The sequence below is a fragment of the Sciurus vulgaris genome, assembly GCF_902686455.1.
Source record: "Sciurus vulgaris genome assembly, chromosome: X".
Lineage (NCBI taxonomy): Eukaryota > Metazoa > Chordata > Mammalia > Rodentia > Sciuridae > Sciurus > Sciurus vulgaris.
Window position 1 is genome coordinate 2474786 of NC_136471.1, and position 12776 is coordinate 2487561.

General features: G+C 49.9%; 1 protein-coding gene across 1 annotated transcript; it reads right to left on the reverse strand.

Moving 5' to 3' along the window:
* Window positions 1-1280: 1280 nt before the first annotated feature.
* Window positions 1281-9631, reverse strand: LOC306651317 (synaptonemal complex protein 3-like). The gene is made up of 8 exons (XM_079123892.1): window positions 9534-9631; window positions 8985-9054; window positions 8772-8806; window positions 7445-7562; window positions 6124-6223; window positions 4759-4857; window positions 1716-1820; window positions 1281-1585 (listed from the first exon to the last, which is right to left on the reverse strand). The coding sequence occupies exons 1-8, from the start codon at window positions 9622-9624 to the stop codon at window positions 1529-1531; spliced, it is 675 nt and encodes a 224-aa protein (XP_078980018.1). The 5' UTR covers window positions 9625-9631; the 3' UTR covers window positions 1281-1528.
* Between the last annotated feature and the right edge of the window lie 3145 nt (window positions 9632-12776).

The window sequence follows — 12776 nt, forward strand, 5'->3', positions numbered from 1 at the left end:
GCCGGATGTCATTTTCGAGCAAGGCGCAGCCCTAACCACAAGTCCGCATCACAGAGCCGGTTATCTGTTTTTGTCCTTCTTTGACAGAAAGTGATGCTCAGGAGCAGTCAGGGTAACTCGACGGGTCTGCACTATCCAGTGCTAGGGCCTGAGTTTGTCTGACTCCAAAGGCCACACGAGGCCCAGCGCGCCACATGGCCAGAACGTGCCAGGAAACACTAAGAGGTGGTCTGTGCTCTGGAGAATAGGGAATGAAGAAATGAGGATGCGCTGTATATGCCATTCCAGATTCCCTTCCCCTTTCATGTGCTGGTGTCTCCCTCACAACCTGTGTGAGCTCTTGAGCACCGTTCACTCAACAGGACAAACAGCGGGACAGTGATCGAATGACAGAACTGGGGGTCAAAGCAACCTGAGCCCCGAGACAGCTGTCTCTGATGCCTAAGAGAGTATCGGCGACCCTCCCCATCCACAAATGTTGTTCACACACCCCTTATCCACCGTTTCGCCTTTCCTCTAATACCGGATGCCACTGAAACCCAGGGAGCTCACTGGGTACCTCTGGGACACCTTCACTTTGAGGACCACACGGATGTAAACTACAATGTCACCTTTATTAAATCAACCATTTCCCATCGAGCGTTTCATTTGCAATGAGCTTTGTTAAAAAAACTCACTTTATAAAAGACCAGGTATAGGAATTAACTTTTCTCATCCGCAGATAAATATATAATCGAGGATCCACAGACTGACTAAATATCAAGCAAGGGGGAAAAATCCTTATGGTTAACTTATCTCCTTGGAAAAGGGTGAGATATTGACACCATACGTAAAAGTGTTGTCCACGTTCTCTTATGTACTTCTAATCAATACTAAGGGCACGAGTCATCTATTAGGTCCCCAAATCGATTGAATGGCATTCCAGGTGTGTGTGTTCTGCATCTCACGGCTGATAGTTTATACAACTGACCCTGGTGTCTTGGTAAATTCTAAGCAGCTTGGTCCTGGGGCACTAACGCATACTGCCTTTTAATAAGCCCTGGAAGCCTATAGAATATTTTTCCTTTGAAATCTTGTTTTCACTTGAATAGAGTCTGGATCTCTTAATAAGACCTCACAGGAGCATATACATGAAGAGAGTGTGTCTCTTTAATTGTTCCCCTTAAGCAGGGACACGGTGAGCTTCCATGCTTGGGCATTCTACGTCTGGGGATGGATGCAAACACACTGACACCAGCGCCAACGTGAAATCATCTTTATTGCTAACAGTTCGTTGGCAGTGTCAGGCATCAAAAGCCAGCAGTATTACCAAAGGCCCGGAAACTTCATACGCCTGGCTTTCCAACAGCTCTCACTCAGCTCTTCAGGTTTCGTTTGTGTCTAGATAGAAAGGGGAGCCAGCACTTAACAAACCAGTGAACCTAGAGGGTATGATCATTCCAACAGAACTTCTAAGCCACGCTGGGCTCATGCAGATAATTTTAAGACTGTATCGTATCACTTGGGCTGAGCTGCTTTCTTCAAGGCATCACGAGAATAACAGGGATAGAAGAGATTTTCGAGCACTGGTCTTCACCTCCTGCTGCTGTTAGGGGAAAGGAGATAATGAAACATTTGTACAATAGTCGTGTAAACATTATCCATACTCTAGCAAACACACCCTTTTGGTGCTGCAACCAGTCCTCAGAGGTCAACTTTACATCTACCATACTTACCGATTCCATCATAAGTTTCGTTTGCAAGATGGCCATCTGTTTTCTAAGTTCACTTTGTTTACCAGCAAGAACGTTTCCCTGATTCTCCTCTAGGTCCTGCAGACTCTACAACAGAAAGCCCAGGGGTTTTTTTTTTTTTTTTTTTTTTTTTTTCATTTATTCATCTCTTAAAATATTTTGCTTTTGTTGGAGGTTGACACAAGGCATTTATTTTATTTTTATGTGGTGCTGAGGGTCCAACCCAGTGCCTCTCCCATGCCAGGCAAGTGCTCTACCCAACAGGCAAGAACAACAACCCAAGTCCCGCAGGTTCTTTTTAAATCACCCCCTTCATCTCCCGTCACCGATGTCAGCAGAGCAGCTGCACTTCAGGAGGACAGGTTGAAATTCAAGCGATGGTCATTATTAGTGCCGCATCGAAAATAGTCTACGTACTACAGGAAGACCAAAATATCCACCCGAGAAACAGCAAAATGTGTGACTTGAATGGAAGACTGCCATGATAGAGGCCTGGCACTGTGTTGCAAGAAGACAAGGAACTTTCAGGGTCGACAAGGAACACAGAGAGAGCGCAAACTGAGGTGAATCCGTGCCATAATGTGGACGTTCCCTATCATACTTTGAAATCACAGGGTGTGAACCCATCGTATTACCCCTAGTAGGCGATGCAGCATGACTCCCCCAGGGGGAATACCTAGAGAATATCTAGAGAATCACCTCCTCGACTCATGGACAACAGAACTCGCAGATTTAAATCTTTGCAGTCATTTAAAAAAATCGTCAGACTCAACTTCACTATGAAAACCACAATGTGTTCAGTGCCGTGGAGGAATGACAAACCGAATGCACGCTTCTGTGCCATATTCTGGCGACATAAGCGAGCTTATGTAAAGAAAAAAACCGAGGGCGACATGCTGGGCTACGTGGCTAAACTGGAGACCCGTGCCCACTAAGTCAGCAAATGATTAAGACCTCAAGAGGTAAGGAAGACAGGTGGAAAGTTTCCCAGGGGAAGAGCAAGAGCAAAGCACACAAGGAAGGAACGTGAGTTACTTCAGAGGAAGTCATCGACCCGGAGAGGTGGGAGGAAGGAAACACTGGTGTGAACGAAGCTTCAAAAGGGCCCCATGTTACCACGTGGGGATCCGCATATCCACAGTGTAGATGGGGATGTCGGTGACAGTTTTAGAAGACGTGTGGGCTGCTTCAGGCAGGTAATATTGCAGACCTCGAAGGATGACTGAGAGGAGGGAACCCAGATCAAAGTTTACTAATACAAGTGAAGGATGATGATCCAGAAGTAGGGCAGCAGCAGGAGCAGCAAGGACTCACGGGCGATGTCAGTTATCACTGGAGAGGTGAAAACGTCAGGCCTACCGATAACCGGATGGGAAGGATAACGGGATGCAGGAGGCCAAATAGGTCACGTTTCTGCCCAAGTAGCATCATTTAGCACTAGCATTGAGAGAACGCCTGCCCCGAACCTGGGTGCCCATTAATACACAGTTCTCACGGAACATTAGAAGCACTTAAAAATAACTCCTTTGCATCCCTTGTGTGTGTCGGCGTGCGCAAGCGCATGTGTGTAGGTGCCTACCTGTGCATGCACGCGCTCGTGCAAGCTCCTCATGCAAGTGTAAAGAATGACCCTGTTTAAACTAGGGTTTTGGGACCATCCCCGTTTGGAAGAGGGGGATTCCGACAGGAATGTGACCAGGAGATTAAAATACATCCTGTCTTAAAAAGGAAAAAGGGGCAGAACATTGTGCAGCCCTTCACTGAGTGCTGCCTAAGTATGTCCCTGCACAAAGCAGAGGCCAATGCCTCTGAGAACAGTTTGCTGACGCACCAGTGACAGGAGATAATTCTCAATCCACAAGCTGTTAGCCTTCCACTTACTTTTTCATTCTCTTGCACATCCGGGCCCTGTCTCATGAATGCAAGTTGCCTTGTGGGGTAATTTGCAGTCCCTTCCATAACAGAAAAAGCAAATGTGTCATGGAATATTCGGTAAAGAAAGGATGTATAGACTTCCCACTTCATTCTCTTTTATTCGTGGTACTGGGGATCGAACCCAGGGACGTGAAAACATCACACTGCATCCCCAGCCCTTCCGATTTTTTTTTTTTAACTTTGCGATGAGGTCTGGCTAAGTTGCTGAGGCTGGCCTCAAACTTGCCATCCTCCTGCCTCAGTCTCCCAAGTCGCTGTGATTCCAGGTGTGCATCAAAGTGCCCACGATGGGCTAGACTTCCTACTTTCATGTCTCACCACTCCGCTAAGCAACAGACCGTGGGTCCAAGAGCCACGGTTCAACTCTCAGGAAAACTCCTTGGTGGTACGTATGACTCTGGGTAATATCGCCAATTTACCCATTCCTGTCCTAAGTGACACCTACCACCATGAGCAAATCCTAAAAGGAAAACCTCGTTCAGCATGTGGATTACAGTGGAACGACAATGTCACACGAGAAACGCTTCAGAGACTCAGAGGTGAAAGCACAAGTGTTTAACACAGGTCTGGAAAGGAAAAGAGCATCTTCAACTCCCAGTACACACGGATGACTGGAAAGGATATGTTTAATGTTTTTTCTTAGTGCACTAGAAAAAAAGAGTGAAGAAATAACTATAAGTACACTGCGATAAATTTAAAATGACCATAGAGGCTCTTTTCTAAATATATTTTCGGTTTTTCTTTAGATCGACATGATACCGATATTTTATCTATTTATTTCCTTTTATGTGGTGGTGCCTGACCTGTGCTAGGCAAGTGCTCTACCACTGAGCCACGACCACAGCCCCGAGGCCCTGGTTTTTTATAATTAGCCTCGGTAAGAATTCAAACTACAAAGTGCCTGGTACAATAGTCATATGAGGATGATATTTAAAAAATCTATTGTGGATGTTTCAGAAAACAGAATCTTCAAACAAAATAGAGGGGGGGGGAGAGAGAGAGAGAGAGAGAGAGAGAGAGAGAGAGAGAGAGAGAGAGAGAGAGAGAGAGAGAGTTGGGGGGATATCGTGTGTTACCAAACATGACAGACCTCCAAGAACTGCTCACATAACTCTCTAAAGGCTTTCATTTTCTGGCTCTGAACAAGTTGGCATTGTTGGAAAGCCTTTTGTTGTTGTTGGAATATACTCTACAAGTACAAAAAGAGAAAGGTGTAATAACAATTGGAGAAAAGCCTGAAACTTACCAAAACACAGTAATTCAGAGATACACTGTGTCTATTTCCTCACTTAACAGCATGACCAAGCTTCCATCACGTGCTCACCAATCCTAGAGGAAACTAGGTACGGAAAGTGCCTCCTGTGCACTTAGTGGGCGATGTCCCTTTTTAACAATGTCTGATACATATGGCTCAGGTCTTGAAGATCTGAAGAACCACATGTGAGAGGCTTCCAGTAATGGTGGACTTTGTTTCCCTCCGCCCATGGTGCTGACGGATCCCCGGTCACTAGCTGTGCCCTGAGGTAGGAACCCTCTATGTCTGCCAATCCCGATAACCACAGAATCTACATAATGCTATTCATAGCCCAGGACTACACGGGTGACACACACCGGGTACCGTTTCTGAGCCAGGTTGAATGCGCTTACCCAGAAGGAACTCATTTAGTGCTCAAAACAACCCCGTGAGGTGAAGTCCTCTTAGCTTAGGACAGCCCCATGGAGATAACTGACTTGTCGATGGTTTCACAACTAGGGTTGGTCACAACAGACCTTTATCCCCAACACTGAGGTTCCAGAGTCCAGGCTCCTGGCCAGTGAACCACACTGCTTCCCTGGTTTCTCACCATCCAGCCACTGCCTCCCTACCTCTGGAGGTCCCTGTCTTTAGAACTGCAGCTCAGTGGTCTATCGGGCTGCAGCAGCTACTGAACCGAGCGCTTCTCGCTGTGAAGTCTCCCAGGCCCATGGCCGCCCTTTGTTTTCCACAGCTTACATTACGTGGTCAGTCATCGGACCTCCACGCTTGCATATATGCCCAGCACCCACTCCCAATCCAGGGAAAATCCAACTCTCCAGCTGCTCGGCCACGACCACGCCAACCAGCTTCACTTCAAACCCATGCTCCCGAGGTCACACGCCAGAGTTGGCACCAATCGCCACTTGGCATTTCTGCTGCCCCAGTCCTTCCGCTGGCCCACTCACAGGAAAACTTTCCCTGCCTTCTCCTCTGCCCTGAAGGCAGCGACTGCTCCCCATCCTTACTACACCGCCTCGCTCAGGAAGCACAAGCAATCCCAAGGGGACCAATCCCAGTCTTCCATCACCAACTCCTCCACCCACCTTTGCCCAGCTAGCCTCCTGCCCTCTACCTTCTCTCCTCAGTGTTTTGCATGAACTGTGGCTACTCGAGACTGTGATACAAACAGGTAATCGAAATGCTAAGTCTGATACCAACAGCTAATTTTTCTCCTTGTTCCTTGACTTTCTTCACATCTAGATTCCACATCTGAACCAAAGTCGCAAACTGCTGAGAATATTCTTCATAAAGCTCCTCCCTGGAAAAGAGAATGATAAGCACTATGATATTCCATAAGTGTATGAAAGAAGTAAAAAAACAAAACAAAACAAAGCATTCAAAACAAAATTGAGTTGGCATGATTTGTACCAGTAATGGAAGAGGGCCAAAAGATTGGCTAAATCTTCTGAGGGGAGATGGGAAAAATAAGGTCGGTGACTTAGCTTTACTCCAAGAACACTGGCTCCTATCTGACGGAGAGAGATCTCCACGTGCCTTGGCTCCAGAAAACTCAGCAAATTTACCACATTATACAAATATTCCATGAAAATACGCTTTAGCGAAAGAAGATTTTTATCTATAATCTTTTTTTCTACATAATACATTGATTGAGGACATCCTACGCATTCACGTTCATCATCAAAGATTTCCAAGCAGGCACGTTTCATTTCCCCCCACTTGGTCCCAAGAAGGATTTTGTACAAAACACTGGCGAAACCCCATTCAATCCGTTTGTTTTTGTTGTCGTTGTTGTTCGTTTCCTTTTCAGCCAGGGTCTCACCGTGTTGCCCAGGCTGGTCTCGAACTCGTGGGGTCCAGTGATCCTGCCGTCCCACCTGCTGTAGTGCTAGATTTCAGATGCACGCCACCGTGCCGGGACCATGCAGCAGATGTATACATTATTCACAAAGGGAGATCTACCTTTGTCGCTACTACAGAATACACTTAACTTGGAAACGAGTAATGGTCTCAGATATTTAACTTTAAAAAGTTGGGGGCGGGGTACAGGGGATAAAACCCAGGGTGCTCTACCACCGAGCTCCATCCTCAGCCCTTTGTTTTATTTTGATTTGGAGGCAAGGCCTCACTAAGTTGTCCAGCCTGGCCAGAAAATTGCAATTGTCCTGCCTCAGCTTCCCGAGTGGCCGGGGTTACAGGCATGTGTCCCTGCGCCCAGTGACTTGTTTAATTTTAATAAAGCAAACTTTCATGGAATGAGTACTCACTTCCTCCCATTAAGGAAATTCAATTGCAATCTGAAGAGACAGAAAAGGTCATCTTTTATTGACTGACCTCTAGGAAATTAAGCTCAGTTCCATCCTCATGCAAGGACACAGGAAAAGAGAAAAATCAAGCCCAGTTTGTTTTACCATATCGATTCCAACAAAGAGAAGACCATCGAGATCTCTTGAGTAGTGTGTACCCATGGATACTAGCAAAGGACACAAACTGCTTGGCCCCACAATACCAACAACCTTACCTTTGCTGGTGCTGTTTTTTCAGAACATGTTCAATCTTCTGCTTAATGGTTTTGACCGAAGCACTGATGCTCATTTTGAAGCTTTTCCTCTTTGCCTGAAGAAGCTTCTTGATGTCCCCTACGTGGAAAACATATCCCTGTTAACGTGCAGCGTCAAGCCAATGAGGGTGACCTGGGTTTGGCAGTCTGACGGACACTCAGTGCCAACAAGCAGGCATCTCGGTCCAAGGCAAGACCATGTGCTTCCTTCCCTTCAGTGAGTGAAAATCGATGGTGGCCAGGACATCGATTTGAATTTTGACACCTGCACGTCAGTCTTCGCACTCTGGATGTAAGACGTGGTAAGGAAAAACAGCTTCTATTTTCCAAAACATACAGCAGGGTCTCAAGAGACAGCGTCTAATGTCTTTACGGGAAAACACTTACAAAGCTAGTTTTTAACCGATGTAAAAAAATGTCCTCCAACTCAAGGTCGCGTTTAGAGGGAACGTGGCCAGCCCGCTTCACGGAAAACACAAAATTATTCCTTTCACAACCAAGGGCTCAAAGGCACACGGATAATTATTTGCACACGAAAACAAGAAAACTCTATTTCAGTTTACCAGTCAGGCTCCTCAAGAAATAAAACTACAGGACAATGACCACAAACAGTTTAAGGGAAAGAATAAATGTACTCACAGAACTCACAGATCATTTCTACATGCTGGCTACATCAAGGCAAAAGAACCTAAACTGATTCTGGCTCTTGGTTTAGGAGTCTGACACCAAAACAGTTAGTGTAACTAACATGGGTCACAGCAATTTCAAACGAGGATCAGACTCTCAGCCTCTGACACTCACATTCTAACAATGCTGGCTTCGGCCCTCCACTACCAGGGTTATTGATGTCAATAGACAGTGAGGAGATAGCAGAGAGGATTCCACCTTCACTGCTCCCGGACCAAAGAGAAGTAATGGGGCGGTCACGCAGAATATCCAAAATAAAGTGTAGAATATTTCAAGGAGATGTATCCCTCACCGTGCGACCTATCGTGGAGTACAGGTTATCTCATCCAATTTTCTTTTCACGTCTCCCAGTGTAGAGGACGAAAGCACCACACTCTTACCTGAGGACGGACTGCAAGCACCATGCTGTCCACACCAACAATTAAAATGGGTAAGAAAAATCTACGAAGCCCAACTGACCCACACTGTGTAACATCCTGCCTCTGAGACCAAGGTGTTCAAGATGGTCCTGTGGTCCTCCGATCACACTAACATTTCCTTGGATAAACGGCTTTGATTTGAAACCCTTCACTTAAACTACAAATAGCTCCCCAAGACGTACCTTGAAACTTTGCCAACATATTCTGTAGTTCATTCCTGTGAAGAAATTACATCAGCATTTTAAACGCAGGCAGGCAAGACACCACCCTCGCTTAGGAAGAAGGACCGGAGGCGAAGCACATTAGGTTGACTGGGTGCTGTGCAAGCAGAAGGCCCACTCTTCTGAAATCATCCTATGTGGCGCGGTGGGCAAAAATTGCTTTGAACGCATTACCTCAGGTCTTGCTCGTGTCCTTCTGTCAAAGAACTGTCCTCCCAACTGTCATCAACTCCTGAACTGCTTGCTGCATTGAAAAGAGAGAGAAAAGACATTTTTGAAGGACGTGTGCTGTTTCGAGGACTCCTGCAGGAGAAATCCCCTTCCCTGTGCGATTTCCCCTGGCTCCTCAGGCCAAGGAAAGGTTCCTGGAGCAGCCGACAGACAGACAGACAGGTGGAATCCCTTGGGTGCAGGTCAGGGCCTGGGGCCACTTTAAGCAGGCATCTGTGAAGGGCCAAAGTGGGGTGCGGGGTAGAGCACGTCCGGCACCTGGAGCAAGCGGGAAGTGAGGGCTGCAGGGGCCCAGGGGAGCGGGAAACGGGGAGCAGGGCCTTCTCGGCGCTGGAAACTGGAAACGTGGGGCGGCCCCAACCCAGGACCAGGGGGTCTCCATCCGCCCAAGGGCTGCACCTGCCCCGACGGGAGGGGCACCAGCCGCCCCTGGGGCGCGCAGAGCAGAGCCTCCCTGCTGGAGGGGCGCCCTGGGACAGGACCCTTTGTCACCTGGGCAGTCGAAGTCATAGACGGACAGGTCCGGAGCCTCCACCGGGGCCTTGGCAGCTCTCCCCAAGCTCTTCCTTGCCGTGGGCGCCATGGCCGTGGCCACCGCGCTGCACCGACTCTGGAACTTCGAGAGGGCAGGGATGCACTAAAGAAGGCGGGAGGAGTCAGAGGAGCCGCAGGGGGAGGGGTGTCTGGCGGGAGAAGGGCGCGGCCGCGTGTCCTGGGGCGCGCATGCGCGCTGGAGCCGGGCGGGACCTGGAGGATGGCGGCTGGGTCGCGTCCCCCCACCTCCCGATGACCAGGGTCCCGTCCCGTCCCATCCCGTCCCGTCCCGTCCCGCTGCGGGAGGGCCGGGTGTGGAGCCCCACCAGCGCCGCTCCCCTCCATCTCAGGCCCCTCCGCGGTTCTCGCCGCTCCGGTCCGAGGCCCCGAGGCCCCGAGGCCCCGAGGCCCCGAGGCCCCCAGGCCCGCGGCCGGCCGCTGTGGAGGACAGACCCGGAGGGCAGACGGAGGCCCGGCCCACACGCTAAAGGACTCCGCAGCCACGTCCGTGGGAAGGGAGCCCTCTGTAGGCACCCGACCTGCACACCCTCGGGAGGACGCTGCCCCTGTCCATGGTGCAAGTCCCAGGGGCGCCTCGGGCCCCGCGCGTGCCTGCTGACGGGCGGCCGGGCCGATCCTCCCGCCTCGGCCTCCAGCCTCGCCCACACCCTCCGGACATCCGAGACATCCGGGCCGCCCTCAGGGCCCTCTCCCACCCCAGGCCCAGGAGATGCCGGGCGATGCCGGGCCATGCTGGGCGACGCCACCTCACACCTCGGCCGGGGCCCTACCCGCGATCCACAGCGTCCGCCCCCGCGCAACCACACGCCGATCCCACCGCCCCAGGCCCGGCGCCTCACCGCGGGGTCCACGACCCCCACCCCTCACCCAGCTGGGCGACCCGCGACCGCGACGCTCCTCTGAGGGCCTCGGCCTCCGGCGCGTGTCAGCAGCCCGCCCGTCCTCTGCCGGCGCCTCGCTCGCTGACTGGCTGGCGCCCTGCGCATGCGGGAGGCGGGGCCGCGAGGAACCACGCCCCCAGCAGCTCCGCCCCGCCCCTCCCGCGGAGGCCAGGTGCAGCGCAGTTGGGTGCTGCTGCTCGCGGGGGCCCTCTGTCGCCAAGCCTTCGCGTCGCCTCGGCCCGGCTCCTGACCCCTTGAGCGCAGGGCACGCACAGGAGGGTTGCGGACCTGCCCCTCATGCGGGAAGGACAGACGACGACTGGGCAGCGCCTGCCGTGTCCCTCTGCCGCCTTCCCTCCAGTCTTCCCCGCAGGAGAGGCGCCCTCGCGGGTGAACCTGGTGCCTCGGGCAGCCCTTCCCCTGTTCAAAGATGTGCGAAAGGCCTACTGGAACCTGAGCACTTCCGCAGCCAGGCCGTCCTTTCCGCCCCTGTGCGGCATCACCATTGATGCTCTTGTGTTACACATGCTCTTCTGCCACTTCCACTTCCTTCAACATTGCCTTCCCACCGATGGTAGACTACTACACTACCGTGCTAGTGAACTACTGCTCCTCCCCTCCTGCGCTTGCGTTCCCTGTGGCGGCCTGTGCCACTGTGGGTCACCAGGGCTCTTCAGCCCCTTTCTTGTTAGTGTACTGCAAGGCAGGGCTCCTGTGAAAGACTTGTTACTCTTATTTAAATTACATATTGTTCCTTTGCTGAGAAGCAGTTTTTAGTGAGGCCATCCTTTTTGTTGATTCTTAATTTTACCTCCTGGGCTTTCAGAGACCTGTTAAAGAGAGTCAGTTCCTAAGCCAACATGAGGAAGATTTGAACCTACTTTTTCTTCTATTAGGGTCTCTGGTCTAATTCCTAGGTCCTTGATCCACTTTGAGTTGAGTTTTGGGCAGGGTGAGAGACAGAGGTTTAATTTCGTTTTGCTGCAGCCCTTCACCTCTTCCAGTATTTTCCAACATTTCCCATGTGTAACCCCTAAGGCCAACTAAACGTCCTCTGTCACACACACTCACCAAAGCTTGCTGGAAGGACGTTTCTTAACGTCGCCATTCCAACAGATGCAGAGTGATAGCTCTGTATGTCTTCTTGTCTGTGGGTCCGATGGCGAGAAGATGGAGCCGTTCTTGTATGCTCACTGGCCACTTGTGTTTCCTTTCTCATTTCAGTACCCCTGAGGATGAACTGAACCTCTTTCTCTTCCAGACTCTGTGTTTTGGTCAGATTTGACGACATGCTTTCTATATGGTGATAACGGTCTTGATGGCTGTGTTTTTCCATGCCACATCTGTGAAATAGATTCGTCGTCTCTCTGAAGTCATACAAAGTTCTCCGTTTCCTCAAAAGGGGATTAAAATTTTATTGGGTGTTCATCAATAATTGATTTTGGCACTCGATGCTGTGCACACATCCAGTTTTTTTTGTTTGTTTGTTTGTTTGTTTGTTTGTTTGTTTCCATCCCAGGTGGAAATTCCAGTTTCCCATTCCCATTACTTGAAGAGCATCCATCTACTTTCCCACTGCCAGCTAACTTCTTCAAAAGCCATCCTTTGTCTCTGCCGATTGGAAAAGTTACTCCCCTCGCAATTCCCCAGATTCCCAGGTCGCCTCAAGTCTCTTTCTGGACTTTCTTTCGTGTTCCATTGGGCGGTCTGTGTACTCCATCCACCTCAGTCCCCGGGGGCTCAACTGTGGCGGATTGGAGTGTACTGGGTTATGGCAGGAGCCGGTCAAGCTCTTTGTTTTCAGTGCTTCTGTAGCTATCCTTGCACTTTTCTGTGCGCCTTGTGCTACCACCCTGATATCTGGGCTAGGCCAAGGCCCTCTCGGATATTTGTATTGGATCCTTTTACATTGACAATCAAACATGGGGAGGGTAGCATCTCCATGATGTAGGAAGAACATGACCAGGAGCGAGAGATTTCTTCCCACTCATTCAGGTCTACTTTGGTGACTTTTAAAAGTGTTTGGTGGTTTTTCAAAATGTCTTCCTTTCATTAGGGATATTGCTAGTATGGCTGTCATAAATGAGATTTGCTTTGCCTTTTTGATGTGTCTTGTAAGTGGTTGTTTAGGGTGTGTGTGGGCCCACGCGTGAGCGTGGAGTCGCTGTTGCTCTTTGCATGCTAATTCTCTCTAATGGAAACTTGCAAGATCCCCTGAATGTTTCCGTTGGTACTGACTCAATATAGTACTACTCCAGGTACACTATGGTGTCCTCGGAAACTAGAGATCCTTTTACTT

Coding starts and splice junctions, on each gene's coding strand:
- LOC306651317 (XM_079123892.1), bottom strand. CDS start 9,624: ATGGCGCCCACGGCAAGGAAGAGCTTGGGGAGAGCTGCCAAGGCCCCG. Junction 8,807..8,984: donor GGACACGAGCAAGACCTGAG/GTAATGCGTTCA, acceptor ATTTCTTCACAG/GAATGAACTACAGAATATGT. Junction 7,563..8,771: donor TATGTTGGCAAAGTTTCAAG/GTACGTCTTGGG, acceptor TTTTCCACGTAG/GGGACATCAAGAAGCTTCTT.